This window comes from Tribolium castaneum, chromosome 2 (assembly GCF_031307605.1).
Source record: "Tribolium castaneum strain GA2 chromosome 2, icTriCast1.1, whole genome shotgun sequence".
Taxonomy (NCBI): domain Eukaryota; kingdom Metazoa; phylum Arthropoda; class Insecta; order Coleoptera; family Tenebrionidae; genus Tribolium; species Tribolium castaneum.
This window is the reverse complement of record NC_087395.1, coordinates 6,358,453-6,377,411: the sequence shown is the minus strand read 5'-3', so window position 1 is coordinate 6,377,411 and position 18,959 is coordinate 6,358,453. Positions and strand designations below refer to the sequence as shown.

At 31.9% G+C, this 18,959-nt stretch overlaps 2 protein-coding genes across 12 annotated transcripts in view; both read left to right on the top strand.

Moving 5' to 3' along the window:
- Positions 1 to 14,155, top strand: part of Tlk (Tousled-like kinase) — a 42,712-nt gene extending 28,557 nt beyond the window's left edge. For 9 of the 11 annotated variants that reach the window (XM_015984724.2, XM_008194483.3, XM_008194510.3 and 6 more), the window contains 9 exons: positions 3,390 to 3,483; positions 3,909 to 4,144; positions 4,324 to 4,443; positions 7,033 to 7,373; positions 7,436 to 7,945; positions 8,032 to 8,179; positions 9,562 to 9,812; positions 9,867 to 10,086; positions 12,425 to 14,155. In XM_015984724.2, the coding sequence (XP_015840210.1) occupies positions 3,390 to 3,483; positions 3,909 to 4,144; positions 4,324 to 4,443; positions 7,033 to 7,373; positions 7,436 to 7,945; positions 8,032 to 8,179; positions 9,562 to 9,812; positions 9,867 to 10,086; positions 12,425 to 12,649 (2,145 nt within the window). In that variant the 3' untranslated portion in view covers positions 12,650 to 14,155. Of the gene's footprint in view, positions 1 to 2,910; positions 3,040 to 3,389; positions 3,484 to 3,908; positions 4,145 to 4,323; positions 4,444 to 7,032; positions 7,374 to 7,435; positions 7,946 to 8,031; positions 8,180 to 9,561; positions 9,813 to 9,866; positions 10,087 to 12,424 lie in introns of those variants that run through there. The other 2 variants (XM_008194539.3, XM_008194490.3) reach the window with 2 other exon arrangements.
- Positions 14,156 to 16,454: 2,299 nt separating this feature from the next.
- The window catches only part of ca (claret), a 29,543-nt gene continuing 27,038 nt past the window's right edge, over positions 16,455 to 18,959 (top strand). Inside the window, exons 1-3 of the mRNA XM_064354992.1 lie at positions 16,455 to 16,698; positions 16,750 to 16,886; positions 16,941 to 17,254. Of these exons, the coding sequence (XP_064211062.1) occupies positions 16,586 to 16,698; positions 16,750 to 16,886; positions 16,941 to 17,254 (564 nt within the window). The 5' untranslated portion in view covers positions 16,455 to 16,585. The remainder of the gene's footprint in view (positions 16,699 to 16,749; positions 16,887 to 16,940; positions 17,255 to 18,959) is intronic.

Genomic DNA, 18,959 nt, shown 5'->3' with positions numbered 1-18,959 from the left:
TAGTTAGTTTTTTGTATATCTTTTAGGGTTACGTCGGGAAAATGACGGGATTTGAAATTCGGTTTGTAATAAAAGGCATTTCGATTTATTAAGCGGGGTCGTTATAACCGAAGTCTATTGTATTACAAATATGGGTGGAAAATTGTAATAATTACTGTAATTACAATTTGTAAACGTAGGTCTATTTTTAGCCAGTTTATGGTCAAAATATGTTTACAGTTTATGATTGGAACTATCTGTTTTAACACTGTAGCAATTTTTAACCTTCCATTTAAAAAAACTCCAACTGGCGGAGTGATAAGAGGAAATTTTCTAAAATAAATATGGCGATAAAATTGTAGATATTATATCCTAGTGTCGTGTAATAAGAAATTTCATTGGTGGAGTCGTTATCTACGATCTATTGTAACTTATCATTTCTTGTGAATCGCGAAATTTCCCATCCTTAAAAGACATTGTTTGCGCAAGAATATGGTCGATGATTCAGAGGATTTCAAAATATCGATGTCCACCTCTGTAGTTGTGTTGGCAACTACACAAGCACACATCGGCCATTGAATTGCATTCTTTAATGAAGTGAAAGTTTTTCACAAATTTGCGATTCGTCAAAACATTATCGACTCACTCCCCTTTTTGTTCTTGTTGTTAGTCGTCGTTTCCAGGGAGGTTATCGTCGATTCTTAATCATCCTGATTATAATTAAGTAAAACGTTTTTTCCTCGTTGCAAATTTTGTGATTATTGGTCGCCTCACGAACTCTTTTCCATGTGAGTAGGCGACGTCGTGATCGAGATTGCGTGGAGTTGATGGGAGTGGACAGGCACTCATGCTCGACACTTGTACACGCGATTTTTTCTTTCTATTTAAGGACATGGGCAATATTTTTGAGTTGTGTGTGTGGTTGGATTCCCGTTCTTTTGAGTATTTTAAACATGAGGTGGGTTCTTCTTCCGTTGAATATCCTTTTCTCTATAACGCTAGACTCTCGGAGTACAGTTCCGTTCATAATTGAATGCCAACCGACGACCAAGATGTGCCTTTTCTAAACAGCCAACCAAGAGTGTACTTACAGAAAGGTCGCGTACACGATAGGGGTGTCCAACTTCTCCGGAATAATCAATATTGCACCCTCCTCCACCTCCTCTTCTTCCACCACTGTTTCAATCTGATGTTAGCGAAATCGAGAACTTTACACGCCCAAAATGACGTACGTAAGAAACTGATTCAGATGTAATGTTACAGATGGATCGCCTGCTCGCAAGCATCAAAACCTTATTCTCGGTGCTTTTTACAACCGATTTTTCCCCTGATTTTTTCCTCCTCAAACCAGTGTCTCTCTCCTAAAATAGTCATGGTTGCAGCGAACTTGTCGATGTGAATTGTGCGTGATACGTGGTATAGCACTTTCAAAAAAAATATGGCGAGCTTTTCCGAAGTCTCAGCAGTTGGAAGTGAGCCCGGCCGGTTGGTTGGTGTTCGTATGGGTCGATAACCTACATTATTAAGCATTCTATTATATGTCTTTTACCTGGTCTGAATGGTCGCACACACAGCTCTCTCAGTAGTAAGTAGTCGATGAACGCCAAGGAGGAGGCCTTTGCTTTATTAGCCGTTCTAAAAATGTCTGCGCTTGCTGTGTGCTGCCACAACGGGCCCCCAAGTCCAATAATGCGATGATGGCGTAAGCAGACTCACGACCATATTGCATTGATTAGCCCGTGACAAGGAAATTATTTCACTTCGTCCGGACTCGATATTTACGTATGCGATACGACTGGCTAGCTGTGTTTCCACTTTTTTTTATTGTAATATTGGGGTGGTAAGCCCCTGCCTCCATTGTATTCAAGTATTATTAAATTAGTGTACCTGAGAAGAAGCGACGTTGGTTATGGTTTATATTTTACCTCCTAAATGGGTGCCTCTTTATTCATTACTTTCGTAGGTAGGAACCCATCACATTTCATGTTAGAATAACTACAAGAATATCATTTCCACGGCGTAGGCGTTGCACATAATATTTAATTTTTGAATGTAGAACATGCTATGTTTCATTCATAGTTGATTGAAAAAATGAGGAAAGTTTTTGGGTTATGCTACAAGAGGTCAAGGATAATCAGATGATTTTTCATGTCACTCCTCTCGAGTACATGTTTTTATAAATAACATCCGTTGTCTCACTTCGATAATAATTATTATTAAGTCTAGTAGTATACATCATATTTTGATAAATTATGAAATGATAAGAAATTTGTTTTTGCTGAATATTTTGTTCGTTTGCAGTCGAAAAATTTCATTTGGTTTTTTATCATTTGGTATTGTTTTCGTTGGCAATCTTTCCCTTATCTTGTTCGGTTTTGACGTGGACTTTTGGGTTTGATGTTTGTGACCGTGACTGTTTTAGATGAATAACAAACGATAAGAAATATTTTGTGTTAAAATAACGAATTTTAAATATATTGCTAAAATAGGACCAGTTTTAGGTGTGCAAGGCCGAAGAGAGTTTCTTTAGATTGAAAAACGTGTTTTGAGGGGTTGTTGGTGACCAACATTTTGATCTGTTTGGTTAGCTATTGTGTGTCTTTCACGTGTAAGAGGAAGCAGATGATATCGGTCGTGTTACCTTGTGCTCGATAGTGGTAAAAAGTTTTGGGGCGTCGCTTAGTAGGAAAGACATAATGTGTTATCGGTGGCGTTCTTATCGGCCAAATTATAAACTGTACGTGTGATAAAGAGCATTTTTTTACGAATAATGTGCTTGAACATAATGTTGCTAACTTGAATACGAGTTCAAATGTTATCTTGTCGGTGTATAATGGGATTGTTGGGCTTATGGCGCACACGGCGGACCCTTTTAACGTAAACGGTACACCGAAGAATAATTCGACTTCTCCCTGCGTGCAGTCTAAATCGGTGACTAGTGACTCATTTCATTTTAGTTTTGATGTTGACGTTCGGTTGTTAAAGTCGATGAAAAAATAGTTCCTTCAACTCTCGCCAATTAAAACCAACATAGCGACGAGATTCTTCACACCGTGTCAGGTATAACACGATCATGTCCGCTTCAAGTAGTAGGTGTATAAGTTTTAAGTCGTATTAAAATTTCTATTCCTCTATCAATGACGTCGTGGACGATGATCCTGCGCGAATTGGTTACAGTTTCGTTTTAATATGGAGTTTACAACATTAAAATGGACAAGCCGTAATAATACATTCCGGTGTCGAGTGTGCGAATCCGCGGATTTCTTTCGACAAGCAAAATATTCACTCCACGATACCACGACTACTGGCAAACCTGAAAACGTCCGCTGCATACTTCACTGATTGTACAATTTTAAAACGAGAGATCAAAATTTTCGCCAGACTCATCCGAATTGTTGTTCTTGTTACAGATGTCAGCTGGATCTCAGATACAGATGGCACCGCAGTCTACGATCAACACAACCCATCAACCCGTACATAGCCAAGACTCCAATATGAGTACAGGTATATAGAAGTTTAGCATATTTGGAAGAGAGACAGTAATGGCGTTCTAGACCATTTTCACCTTGAAAATAAACATTTATTAAGTTGTTTATACATTATTGTCGCTGCTTGTATCAAGTTTCAAACATAGAAACTAGATACAAGTGCCACTCTATTAAGTGGAAAGAAATGATTCGTTTCCTTAAAACGCGTTTTTGGGGAATTATCTTCCTCGGTCTTATTTTTGGAACGGTTGAAATATATTTATATGCACGATATTTTTAGCAACACCAGTATCAGATTTAGGATGATTTCCTTCGTGTTCTGTAATAACATCAAAAGTAACATTTTAGAAACGCTAATTATGCAATGAGGTGAACGAATCGAGGACAATGAAATTCCGATTTGTTCCTATCGAGATTGAAATTATCTAGTTTTTCTTAAAGGTTCGTCTCATAGCGACAAAGAGGTGGACCCCAATACTCCGGAGAAGGTGCCGAGAACTCCTTCCGAAAGGAAGAGGAAAAGAAAAGCGGACGACAGTGGCGGCGCGCCCGGAAAAGGCGTGCGAAACGCTACCTCGGATAAGAAAATTAATGATTACTTTAAACATTCTGGAAATAGTCCTATTAGACACGGAGGGGCGAAAAGTCCGTCGCCTCAACAAACTCCTTATCCAATGGTGAGTAAAACCTATATATTTTTTTAAAGACTGATGGATGTTCACATGATGACAATTTCACCAAAGTATGAACCAGTGATTATTTTTCGATCATGCACTACCAACTGATTACAATACATAATTAATCAAACGCATCGAGTTTTTTTTAAATGTTTTGTTATTTAGTTTTCTTGTTACAGTTTCCTCCATCACCTCAACAGGTGGGCCTGCCATCCCCCCAAGTCACTACGGTTCCTTATGATTTTTATAAACAACCGCCACGGTTGCCCCTACCTGTTATGGTTAACAAACAAGTACAGGTATGTGTATCTCTTGCCTTGATTAAATTTTTTACCCAAGTGGCCTCCACGACAAAAAAGTGTCATAAATGGAAAATTTTATCCTCAACAAAGTCGGTTTGTTTTATTGCTAATCACTTTTTATTCTATTTAAAATACTGTTATCGGCTAATAAATCTATGAACTTTGCTTTGTTTACTTTATTATATTTTAAAGTAAAGGTAATTGTTATTGCAGATTTTCTACAAAATTTACATTTCATATAATGCAACAAGAGAAAACAGTTTTTTGCTTAGAGAACTGATAGAAAGTCGTACTTTTTGTTTTGTAAGCGTTTAATTAAACGATTATTTTGTTGAATATTGGTTCTAAAACCGTTATGTATTAAAAGGTGGTCGGTTACTTAGATTTATGAAAATGAACAACTGTCATGTTCTGTTATGATTTGCTACTGGTCTAAGTTGAATAATGTGAATTTAGCACAGAATTATCATTTGAAACCGGTCAGGTTCTTCATATTTTATTGTTTGAAAAACGCATTTGATGGTTCATTGTTCTTCTGGAGTTCGTAAATTTAAAACGGTCAGACTCTTCTTACTTATTATTCTCTATTTTTCACTGAAAAACGTTCTAAATCTGTCTAAATAATGTTAAACTCATTTTAAACCTTATTGATGACTCGAATCGGCAAATCTTTTGATTTATTATTATAAGTATTGTTTAAAAATGATGCATTTTTTTACTTCTGCAATTTTTTTCTTGTTACATTTCAGCCCTAATTTAACGTTCGATTTTATTCTCTCAAAATATAATTTTCATACTTTGCTACTTTTTGCTTTGTTTTAGCAAAATCGTTCAGTTCTTACGAAAAAACCCTTTTTTACTGTTAAAAGGCGCAAATACAACTCATTTTATATCCAATTTAGAGATGTTATTGTTTTGCTTTGGAAAGTTTTTTCTACTCGAAGAATACTGTTTCAAAACGATCGCAAAAACACATCTAAGGCTTTATTTTACAACTTTTTGTCTTCTTGGGCTAAATATTTTTAGTTAAGTAATTTTTTCTATGAAAAACGGTCTTATATTCGCTGTAATTAAAACATTTCACCTAGCATCTCACTCAGTTTAATTCTTCATCTTCAATTTATGTCTATTGTAATTGACCGATTTTTCTGTTTTGTTGTGGCAAAATATTTTGGATTTTGTAAATTTCTTGTCAAAACATTACGCGTTTTGGACCTAATTTTGCAATTTTCTTTGCATGTGTTGCTAAAATATTTTTAATTTATCGGATGTCTCAATGAAACACGCTCTTAAAACAGAACAGTACGTTTTAGACTTACTTTTATGTTCTATTTCTGTCAAAACACTTAATTTTGTATTTTTGTTTGTTTGTAATTTTTTACTTGCTTCAATTCAATAATGAGTTCCTTACTGGAACACGCTCTTAGATCATCTAAAGAAGCAAATATAACTTATTTTAGATCTTATTATTCAATTAGTTTCTCACTAAATACTTATCGAAAGGCACAACTATAATGATTTAGCTATGTTTTTTTTGACAAAATGTGTTTTTCAATTTCAAATCCCGGTTAAGTAACTAATTTTAGACATTTTTTCTAAAAAAAATAACGCATTTATGTTTAATATCGCGAAATCCTCAATTTTTTTTATTCAAAAACAAAAACAAAAATAAACCTTTCGATAGAAGACTTTCTTTATGCCTTGTTTTGACAAAATCTTTTGAAACTTGTAACTTTTGTAACTGTTTATCGTAAAATGACACATTTTGAATTTAATTTTGCAATTCTTCATTCTTGTTTCAACAAAATGTTTTTAATGTAGTGAGTCTTTTACTGCATGTCGCTTCCAGATTTATAGAGCGGTTTAGTCTTAGTTATATGGCAATATTTTTTAGACATTTTAGATTTGGATTTTGAAGTTTTGTTTTCTTTTATATGGAATATTACTAATTTTGAAAGTTTTCAAATTCTTTGACTAGTAGTGCTTTTCTTTGTAAAAATGCCCAGACATATTTCAACATTTTAACCCCAGTTTAAACCTAACAACACTAATCATCAAAAACACTTTTTTTAACGAAGAAATTAACGGAGAGATAATAACGGAATTGAAGCAAAGCAAAAATTCAATAAATTTTAAAATTGTATAAAACAAATAAGAAAATAATTATCTGGATTTATTAAAAAAAATTGTATTTACAAAAGTTACATTACATTGAAGAGGTTGTTCAATGGAATTTCTTTTTTAACCAAATCACTACATTTATCGTTGCTAATATAAAACTGTGCAACGTGTTGATGTATCAGTGAGAGCATTAACAAAATTTGTAATATTTTATAAAATAAATTCGCAAATTTTTCTTAGTTGAATTTTCAAAAAAAAAACTTTATGAAATACAATTTACGTTTTTGTATTTTTTAAACTGTTGTGGAGGTTTAAATTTTATTTTATATGATGACAATTAATCACCACTGTATGATACGTGATTATACGATAACATGCACTACCAACTGAAATAAACGTTGTTTGTTAAATTAATTTTTTGTAAGTTTTTGTGGAAAATAATACATTTATTTTGTTGTGTTACAGACTGAATTAACGTGTCAGAGGATACAGGAGTTCGAGACGCAAGCGTCATCGGATCTCGAAGTTCGAAATAACAAAATTGAAGAACTGAATCGGCAAAATGAAGAATATCGACACCAAATATCAACCCAACAAAAAGCGACGGACCAACATAAACAGCAAATAAATAAATGCATCGAGGTGGTGAAAAAACTGCTCAAAGAAAAAAGTTCTATAGAGAAGAAAGAAGCACGACAGAAATGCATGCAGAATAGGCTAAGGCTGGGTCAGTTCGTAACGCAAAGGGTAGGGGCAACATTTCAAGAAAATTGGACTGATGGTCACGCGTTTCAGGAGTTGGCGAGGTAATTAATTTAAACGTTACGTGTTTTCCAGAATTGTGTATTAAATCTGTTGTTTGTTTAAGCAGGCGGCAGGAAGAAATAACAGCGGAGCGGGAAGAAATCGACAGACAGAAAAAGTTATTATTGAAGAAAAGGCCTTCAAACAATGAAAGCAGTAGGAAAAGAAATAACTCGAACGCTATGCATAACGGGACGGATTCGGGTTTTTTGAAGCCGGACGCTGTTCCTGGTTCTTTGACGCTGCAAGAGTATTACGAAGCTGACGAAATTTTGAAATTAAGACAAAACGCCTTGAAAAAGGAAGATTCCGATCTTCAGTTAGAGATGGAGAAGCTCGAACGGGAACGTAATCTTCATATAAGGGAATTGAAACGTATTCACAACGAGGATCAGTCTAGGTTTAATAACCATCCAGTGCTCAATGATAGATATTTGTTGTTAATGTTGTTGGGCAAGGGTGGGTTTAGTGAAGTGCATAAGGCTTTTGACCTTAAAGAACAGAGATATGTGGCCTGTAAAGTTCACCAACTCAATAAAGACTGGAAAGAAGATAAAAAAGCCAACTATATCAAGTGAGTGGTAAAAATCGACGTCAATTTTTGTATTCATTTTTTTTTTCATAATTGTCAACAATCTAAATCGTTCACTTCTTTTTCAGGCACGCGTTAAGGGAGTACAATATCCATAAGGCTTTAGATCATCCTCGTGTAGTAAAATTATATGACGTTTTTGAAATAGATGCAAATTCCTTCTGTACAGTTCTAGAATATTGTGATGGTCATGATCTTGATTTTTATTTAAAGCAGGTGAGTGTTTTTCTTATTGTAATTGATAAGCTAGTTAATTGGGAAAAGAAAATTGCACCAAAGTTGTTGGTTTTTATCAAATTTATTCTCAAAAAAAATATTTTAGTATGGTCACTATTTTTTTTAAAATCCACTTTATTTGAAAAATTTATAATGTGCAAGAAATGTAGTGTTGGTCTTGGACATATTTAATTTAATAACTAATCGTAATGGTTCTGTGGTATGTAGCTATATTATAATTTTGAGACAAAAAACTTGTTCAGTATTAATGACAATATAATTCATCAGTAGGTAACGGATATTTTATAAAGTTTTGTTACAAATGAGATATCAAGTTTCTAAATTAAAACACAGTAGCTTTCTTTAAAGAATAGAAATACTTAAGTTTCATTAAATTTGTAAAAGGAGTACCTATTGATTAATACCAATTGATTTTCATAAAAATAGAATTTATCTAGTAACCACTGAAGGATTGTGAAGCAGAATACTTTTGAACGAGGTAGAAAAAATTAAATAAGACCATGGGGAAACAAAAATAAAGTTTTATTAACAGAATCATAATCATCGTTATTTTACTTCAGAATGAACTAATTTCAAGAATGATTTTTTGTCATAATGCCTTATTAAATTTTCTAGTTTTTTGTATCGGTATTCAGTTTGACGATTCTTTTTTTATTTTTCACTAATTTTAACCGACCTCATGAAAACAGTCAGTCAGAGAAAACTTTTTAACAACATCGTAGTCTTATTTATTTTTATTCCTGAAGTAGCTAATATCCGCCAAATTTTTGTAAATGGGTTTGAATCATTTTTTAGTTTTTTGTACCTTTCAGACTAAAAAGAATCATTTCATCTGACGATTTTAATAATTTTTATTATTTAGTCTTTAATAAAAATTGAATTTTTTTTAAAGTATTTTCTTGCATATTATACCAACAGGCTTAGCCAGACAAAGGAAAAAACAATACGTTATTTATTTCATTACACTGGATTTGTTTCTGCCCCACTTTGTTTTTATTGGCATAGAAAAGTTTTTTTCTGATTGGGCTTAAAAAGTGGTGTTCAACAAAGGCATAAGTTCAAATTAGATAATTTTATTATGAAAACGATTTTAATCTTAATTCTAAGTTAATATTGCGAAAAGGGGTGTAGTTCGGGGATAAGATGTTACAGATATTCATATTTTGCCGCAATTATTTTTATTTAATATCAAACGGCTACAACTAAAAAAATGCAAAAAAAGAAATTTTTTGTGATGATACCCTTGTGCCAGACCTACCTATGGTGGTTACATGTTTCAAGACGGGACTGATTCCCCTCACACTGTTCTAATTTGTTTATCCAACCGTTCGTCTGTTCTATAATATTGTGTTTGTTTCCAGCATAAGACAATACCGGAGAGAGAAGCGAGATCTATAATAATGCAGGTTGTGTCAGCTTTAAAGTACCTGAATGAGATTAAGCCACCCGTGATTCATTACGATCTCAAACCCGGCAATATTTTGCTCACGGAAGGTAATGTCTGTGGCGAAATCAAGATCACCGATTTCGGTTTGAGTAAAGTAATGGATGAGGAAAATTACAATCCTGATCACGGTATGGACCTCACATCGCAAGGAGCTGGTACCTATTGGTGAGTTTTATTTTGCTTTCGTAAAGCAAAAAAAATAATTTTGTTTTCTCTTAGGTATCTACCGCCTGAATGTTTCGTAGTTGGGAAAAATCCTCCGAAAATTTCTTCGAAAGTAGATGTATGGAGTGTGGGCGTGATTTTTTATCAATGTCTATATGGCAAAAAACCGTTCGGGCACAACCAATCTCAAGCGACAATTTTAGAAGAAAATACGATCTTAAAGGCGACGGAAGTTCAGTTCGCTAATAAACCGGCAGTAACAAATGAAGCTAAGGTGAGTAGATATTCCGTTTATCTGCATCATAAATATTGCGTTATGATTAGATCGATGATGGTTATTAAACTTTTACGATGATAAAAGTATTTGTCTGCCATTATTAATTCAGGTCAATTGATTTTAGACTCATTTCAGCATAGAAGTGTACTTGTTTCGATTCGTAACTTGAAGAAAATTATTGATAATTTTTGTATCGTAACATTTTATTCTTGATTTTTTGAGCTTTAAATGGTACTTAGTTAACGCTTTCGCAATGATTTGTTTAAATTTAAATAATTATGAACGTCATCATGATGCTTGTTTTTATTTAAGATTGGCCTAGTTTCAGCTTATTTTTATAAATATTTTCTAGTTTTGTTTTTTTTTGAGTTGATTTTAGCTCAATAATTATAATTACAACCATGTTACAAGTCTACCAAGCTAGGGAAATTGGTTTAGTTTTAGTTAATTAATTAATGAACCAAATTTCTGGATAAACTGGTGTTTTAAAAAATAATACTACCTGTTTTTTACTTTTTGTCAAGGGATTTTCTTTTTTAAATGGATTTATAAGGCACTTATTATTATTATTATTCTTATTGCACTTTTATAATTACAAATGATTGTCTTTGGGTGAAATCTAAATAAATTTTGTGGTCTTAAAGGTTAACAACGCAAGGTATTAATTATTTAAATTGAATTTCAAATCTTTCTAGGTTACAAATTTAATGACTTTTGTCGATGTTTTGATTTACCTTAATATAGTTATTTTTTTTCAAATTATTGTGTTAATTTTTCATAAGTTTTCAATTTTTAAACAAAAAATCTTATAAGCAAAGGTAAATTGACCGAAATTACATATTTTTTATTGACACTGCAGTTCGGTGAACTTCACGTAACAACAATAATACTGCGTATCAAAATACTGTTTCAATACTGCGATTGTCTCAGTTTATTTTAACATTTAGAACTAAATACTCTTGGAAGATTTTTTTTTCTGCTTTGGTTTCACAAAATGTTCTTTGTGAAACTGAAAGTAGTTTCACAAAGAGAACTTTTGTGCAACTCCTTTTAGTAAATTTTTAGGAGTTGTATTGGTACTTTATAAAACTTAATTATGGCACTCCTTCGTCGTGTTCCAAAACTATTCGTGTCAGAATACTTATAAAACTCGTATAATAATATTTCAGTACCGTCCATATTATCAAACTTTAATTAAGATTTAAGTCTTTGAATAAGTTTCAAAATTTTTATTAATCATTGTAATGCTTAAAATTTTGTGTAATAGCCTTAAAATTATAACACAATTTTTTAAAATTTTTAGATTATTATATTTTTCGAGTTGATTACTAATTATAACTCATTGTGATTTGTGTTTTAATCGATTAATTTAAATTTTTAAATTAATTTCTTCTAATTAAAATGTTGGTGAAAAAAAACGGGCAAAATTTGATCTCTGTTGCTACAAATAGTTGTATATTATTTGGTCCATAATAATTTTGTTAAACAATACAATGAATTTCGACTAAATTTGATTTGTAGATTTTGGTTTTTTAAACGTATTATTATCGAATATCTGACAGATGGCACGACCTTGTGTTTAACTCAGAATTAAGTGCTTATTAATTGATCGAGATTGCACGTGTAATGTTATGAGCAAAAGTTTTATTTTAATGAAAAATTACAAACAAGTAGTGTTACGTGTAAGACAACTTACAGAATCAAACGGAATAACAACATTCTTAATAATATGTATCTTCTATCAATTAAGATGAAAATATACATAGTGATTCAACAAAATTGTTAAGATTTTTTAAATGATTTTAAGGTTTAAACACTACACTACATTTTTCTTAAAAAAAATAGATTTTTAAACGAAAATCTAGACGAATCGTAACTGATTTTAATGCAATAATTTCAATTAACATTAAAAAATATTTGAAGAATTTGGAATTTAAAAAGAAAACGATGCATTTTTCAACTATGTTTCTTCAGTACTTCTTTTTCATCACTGAAGGAGAGAATACAATGTAATCTAACAATTCTGACATTATCATTATTATCAAACATACAAAAAAATTCTTAAAACATTCACGAGAACGTGCTTAGTAATCGTTTGATTTTAAATTCCAAATCCTCATTTTCAACACTAAAATTGTCAATTAATAAAAAATTGGAAAAAACACGTATTAATTTTGACTACCGACATTATACTGTACTATTGTGACGTCCCAGGTACTAGTAGTAGTATGATTTTGTCATTTCACTATTGATAATAATAACTATTATTAATATAAGTAAAATAATAATTAAGATAATTGTTAAATGCATTTGTTTATGAAATGTTTTGTTTCAGAGTTTCATTCGAAGCTGCCTGGCGTATCGAAAGGAGGACCGTATTGACGTTTTATCACTAGCCAAACACGAGTATTTGCAGCCCCCTATGCCTAAGCATTCGCGTGTAGCATCGAGTCAACAGCAGCAGCAGCAACAACAACAGCAGCAGCAACAGCAACAACAACAGGCGGGCTCATTTTCAACGGGACTATTTGGAGCAATGAACGCTTCCTCTTCATCTTAGTGCAGTGCTGTGTTTATTTAAGTTATTTAATTCATATGTCTAAAATACTACTCATAAAAACAACAATTAGTTAATTATTAGTGGGACGCTGAAAAACCAAGATTGAAGAACAAGTTGTGGTGAAAATGTTGTTATTTCGAGTGTGCGAATGTGGAAAAAAGACGCCCAGTGTGTGGTGCGATCCAAGGACTCCTTCAACTTCTTTCTCTTGTTGCTTACGCTTCCCTTCAAGGGTTTTTGTTATAAAGGTTGGATCGAGAACTAGAAACTTAGTGTACTACTACTCTAAAGCAACACTGTTATTTGTATAACTCGCTCTCTGGCTACTTTCCTCATATGTATGGATTAAACGCAATATACATAATTGTTGTGTACATTTGGTTGAATATCTACCTTTATAATGAGAACCGACTCAGTCCAGTTCAGTACAGAAACAGAACAATAGTCTGTATGTTTCCTTTCTAAGCTATAGTCATAGAACGTTAAGTTATTTTTTGAAGTGACCTTGCTTTGTACTATAGTGTGTATTTGGTTCGCTGCGTCCTCTTTCCTCTTCATTAAATAGTGTATCATATACAGAAGGCTCATGTTTGTATCCCCACATAACGTAAAAATGGCCGCTTATTAAGCCGATTAATAAGCGCATTTTTTCCCAGCAGCAGCTTTGAGACATTTTTCCTACGACATTCGTTTCAAACAACTAAACATTTTAGGGCGTAATTGTAGTAATAAAAGTCAATAACCTCAATATTTGAGACAGTGGACGGACGGCACATTGTGATTTGCATTTTTTCTATTAATGCGTAACTTTATATTTGTTATTAAATTTAACCGCAGATTTATTGGTTTTTCGTGGTTAAAATGTGGCGTTTTCTGAACAATGGCAGCTTGAAACCACTTCAAAAAACGTCAAGTGCCGCACTGTGAACAATATAAATAAATATTCGAAAGCTTGTTAGTGGGGTTATTGTAATTTTGCATGAAAATGTCTCAAATATCCGAACAGTTGTTTAAAGTGTACCAAGTGATGTGGAAATGTACGGAGCTAGTTTGTACAGTGCACAGTGTACATTGCAGAGCTGATAATTAGGGTTGTGTGTAGGTCTTCGTACATTCTTCGTCATCATTGTTTTGTAAATAAATTGAAGCTGCAATATAAGAAGTGAATGCCAAACATGTCCGATATAAGTAAAACTCGCAAATAATTAAAATACATGTTACTTATTTATACTGTGCTGTTTGTGTGGGTGGTGCGCCACAGACATTGTGATAAGAAATTAACTAAGAAGTCATGTCTTAGTAGCAAAAAAACCGCAAAATGTATCGTTACTTTATTGTTTATGTACTTGTATCTATACTTTTATTTTATACAACGTTCACAGTTTTTTCTTTGGTATATCTACCGTTGTAAATAAGTGTGTATGAATACACAGTAAAAGTTTTCAAAACCAAGTTAATTTATTTCTTCTTCAATTTTATTATTAAATATAACTTTACTAAATTTAACGCATATTTCTTTACACCCCACACATTTCATTCGCTAAACAGAGAAGGTGAGGACATTATTTTAATTTTTTACTATTTACTATTTTATTTCCAGATAAAGGACAGCAGCAAATAGACACCTACTTGCAACATAGTGTACATAGTAAACATTTTTGTAATTTACTAATGTACAATATTTAATTTCAAATGTAGATTACAAAATCAATAAAACAGCGTTGTAAGTACAGATACTTTTTTTATTAATTCAACAGTTTTGTGTGAAAGAAGAATCTGGGTCACACCTCTGAACCCTGCTGACGAATTTTGAGCCACCATTTCATACAATTATACAGTATAACATCCTAAAAAGTGACGATAGAATTTATCACACTTTTATTACAAATTCTCAATCAATACAAAAATCTCATCATAATTTTTGTGCTATTAAACTAAACAGTTACCTATTATTTGAGAAAAACATTTCAATAAACTTATACAATTAATAATAAACCCCCTGCATCATCTTATTTATGGTAAAATGAACAAAGACGAATTTTGTTTACGAAAAAATAGTGAATAATATTTTTGACTGGATAAAATTTCTTTACCCACTTGTCTTATACAACATTTTTTCGGTCTTATATACAATCGTAACTTGTGAGACGAAACAAGAAACAAAGTCGCAGGATTTTCTGAACCCAAAAAAATAATCCTACAGAGTAAAAATGAGGGCGCTTCGAGCGTTATACCGTCTCAGCGCCAAATAGTTTTAAATTAATTTAAATCTAACCAATTTACTAATTATTTGGAAACAATGCAGAAATGTGGGCTTTGCTCTCTTAACAGAAAAACTGTCGTTTAAAATTAGATCTCTCATTGAAACTATAAATTACATTAGCTAATAATTTTCTGAAGTGCAACAAAAATATAACAACTAATTTTGAGAGAAAATGCGACGTTGGCCTTTACATAGTTTTGTAAGCTAATACCATTTTGCAGAATTAAAACAATTATTTATAGTTTAACAGTTTGAAAAATATGGTAATTGTGAAACTAAGTTTGAATGACATGTTCAGGAAACATACCAGTCGTTTGAAATACCCTCAGTGATTTATTGGTTCAATAAAAATATCATTTAATTGAATACAAAGTGGGTCTGCTAAATGTATATTTTTTCTTTATCATCATATTGTATGTAATTAATTCTCCATCTTTTAGGCCCTTTTCTTTTTTTACTCAACTAGAAATATTTATTTTTGTGCCGACCCGAAACAAAACATTTTTGTTGTGTATTTTTTATTTTTATTTCACAAATTAATAATTTCTTTATTCTTTTCTTTATAAGTTTCTAAGAAATCTATGAGTTATAAATCTATCTATCTAAATATAAATTATATAACTCATCCTTATTTTCTTTTTGCCTGGGAAGAATGCTCTTAACTTTCACGTTGTTCTTAGTCGATAAATTATTTGTTAACTTGACTAATAAAATCATTAGAGTAATTTTTAAATGTGATAGTATATTTCTCTTTGCATTTTACAGGCGTAAAATTATTGATATCGTGGCATAATATTTATAATACGACTCCTTACTCTAAATGGCAGAACGTAAAAATATGTGAACTTATGGTTCTACTTTTAATAAAGGAAAGAGACTTTGTAATTTTTAACATTTCTTTTGCAACTCTAAAAAATGTTAAGGAGCGTGTCTTGACAAAAATCAAGTTATTTCAAAAACTAAGCAAAATTGCTTAATAAAAAGTTATTAGCTGTTTCAAAGCTATAAAAACGTCACCGTCGCATCGCATTTTCTCTCAAAATTAGCAGTTATAAATTATTCACGCACTTCAAGGGAATAGTAGCTATTTATAGTTTCAATGAGAAACATTTTAGAATTTTATTAATCTTATTTAAGAAAATAATTTAGTAAAATGCGACGTTGGCGTTTTTATAGTTTTGGAACAGCTAATACATCCAAAAATGCAAAAAATATACATTTGGTTCACTTTCATAAAAGTAATTGTGTCTTTGCATTAACTTTTATAAGAGTTGTCATGGTAACAGGTTAGTCCATTTCCCTATAATGGTTTGTATGAAAGCGAACCGAAAGTAGACATTGTTTGAATCATTAAAACATTTTCTCCACGATCATAGCTAATTTTTGAAAATCATGTAAATTTGATATTAATTTTAGATGATGTCGGAGGTTTGCATCTATAAATTTTGTTAACATTTATTTAAATGTTTTATCGTTTAATGGTCAATTGACTTATTATCTATATATGTTACGCCACTGGTGAGAAATGTTTTGCGTTCTGTCAACTGTCAAAGAGCTAAACGTCAAACGTCAGATTTTTAAATGATTGAGGTTGTCTCGTACTTATCGATTTTTAGGTAAAACAATCATAAACACAAAGTTATAAATAATGTGAACTATTAAAAGTGACGACAATGACTGCTGCACAAGATGTCTTCACCTTAAAGTGTATATTGAACAATATAAAAATCAGGCTGTGTTCTCGGATAGAGAGTGGAGTCAAACAACTATTGGCTCTAATTACAAGGTAAGTTGCTATTCCCGCTTGTATCCTTATGTTCTAAAGTGTTTTTCGTAGCGACAATGATGTCGTTCTTCATTACACTTACGGAGAATTACCTCCAGTAATCAAGAGAGTTCCTTGGTTGTCAGACTCCAATAAAGTGATTCAAGCTATTTGTTTTGACCCCACGGCCACATGGCTTTTAGTTGTTTGTAAGTCTTGACAAAACTAATCAAAAATGGATAATTTATATTTGACTTTTTCAGCAATTGATGGTTCCTTGTACATAATTCCCGCTTTAAGTTTAACAGACAAAAAGCAAAAAATTGACTGCAAATGGTCTCTGAACGACGTAACCCATTTTCCAAAGCATTCACAAACGCCAGATTCAAAGCCCACTTGTGTTGTGTGGTGGCAGACTTTGGATTGCAATCAGAATGCACTAGTAGGCTATGAAAGTGGGGCTATAGCTTTGATAAGTCTAACTGATGGACGATGTTTGGGTTGTTGTGCAATTTCTGAGGCTGTGACGCGACTCTCACTTTGTCAGGATAATACTCTAGACTCTGTTTCATTATTGGTAAGTGGCCTTTGACTTCGAAGTTAAGTTGGCAACATTGAATAATTAGTGATAAATGCCAATCAGTGTGTCCACAGGCTTGCCAAAATAATTAAATAAATAAATACATCAGATTCAGATTAACAGGATTACGAGATTTGAAAAGAGCAAACATATTGTCATCTTTTTTTTTTGATTTGGTGAATTTTCAATGTATTTGAATAGATTCTGTAAAAAACTTTGAGAATGTGGTTCAAATATTGGACTAAAATTCTGACAATGGCAAAACTAACACTACTGGGCTTTAATTTAATGACAAACTATATCGCTCGAAAAGGCCAAGAATAATGTAATTTTTGATCTATAATTTCGTATTTTTTATTCGATCTGTTTCATCAGGGCCTCGCGAAAATCTGACATTTTAGTTCAAGAACATTTGATAACGATAAGAACAACACAATTTTGAGCAAAATGTTTATTTTTTTGCCTAAGTTTGTGGAAGTTACACTCAAAAAGGAGCTGAATCAAATCAATTATGGACTATGGTTTATTTTTGTCATTTTTGGACGTGTTTTGACAAGTTGTTCCATTATTATAAATAGGTCACCTGTTGAAAAACGATCCAAATAACGTTGATTTCAATTTAGTTTGGTGAATTTTTAACTATAGTTTTTGAAATCACGATTTTTTCTGTTTTTCAGTTTACCCTTGAAAATCGGGGTGTTTTCCTTAAAAATGTTAATTTTAAAATATACCTTAAAAATCAGGGTGTTTTACCCAGTCGGAAAAATCTGTCAATAAGTATTTGAAATTGATTAAAAATATGTTCAATGGGTTAATTTCTAGAATCATTAAATTTGAACTGTTGTGCTGAAGTGGCCCAACAAAAAAACAGGGGCAAAAAGACGAGTTTTAAGTGTTTTTAAAGGGGAATTTGTTTGGCCGAAATCGTATTCATATGTGTGCTGAAGTGGCCCAATAAAAAAACAGGGTGATTCCAAAGGCTTTTTAATATGCTTTAAAAAACTAGGTCAAAATGCTTAAAATGTGCTGTGTGCTGAAGAGGTCTTCTTAGTACTAAATTTGCAACATCTTGTCAAAACACATCCACAAATAATGAAAATAAAAGTTGATTGAATCTACCTGTTTTACTCAATGTAGCTCGTTTTTGAGAAAAATGTTGTCAAAATAAGTCGAAAACACAAAATTGTGTTATTTGGCACGTTTTTGAAGAGAAATCACCAAATTATTTGCAAAAAGCACAACGCAAAATGCAATTACATCGCTGTTTTTTTTTTTAATAAGACAATATAGTGTTATTTTTTCTTATTAGGAGTTTTAAAGATATTTTTGAGCTAAAATTTTAAGATTGCTTTAGAAATCTCTCCAAAATCGGTCAAAAAATTACGAAACCCGGTTTTACCAATTAACACTATTTTTAATTTTCGAAGGTTTTAGTACGTTTTCAAGCAACAAACTAAATTATTTCGCAAAATTTAATCAAAATAAATTGAAAAATCAATAAATTTCTGACACGTAAAGTTTTTTTTTTCTCAAAAAATTTCGTTAAAAAATTTACCACATATTTGATATGATATCATTTCGTTTTTTTTTCTTGTAGAATTCTTCCACAACCGACCGAATAATTACTAAATGAAATGTAAAATGACATTATTTTTGCATTTTTCGAACATTTTATTAGTGCATTTTACAGCTAAACGTGATA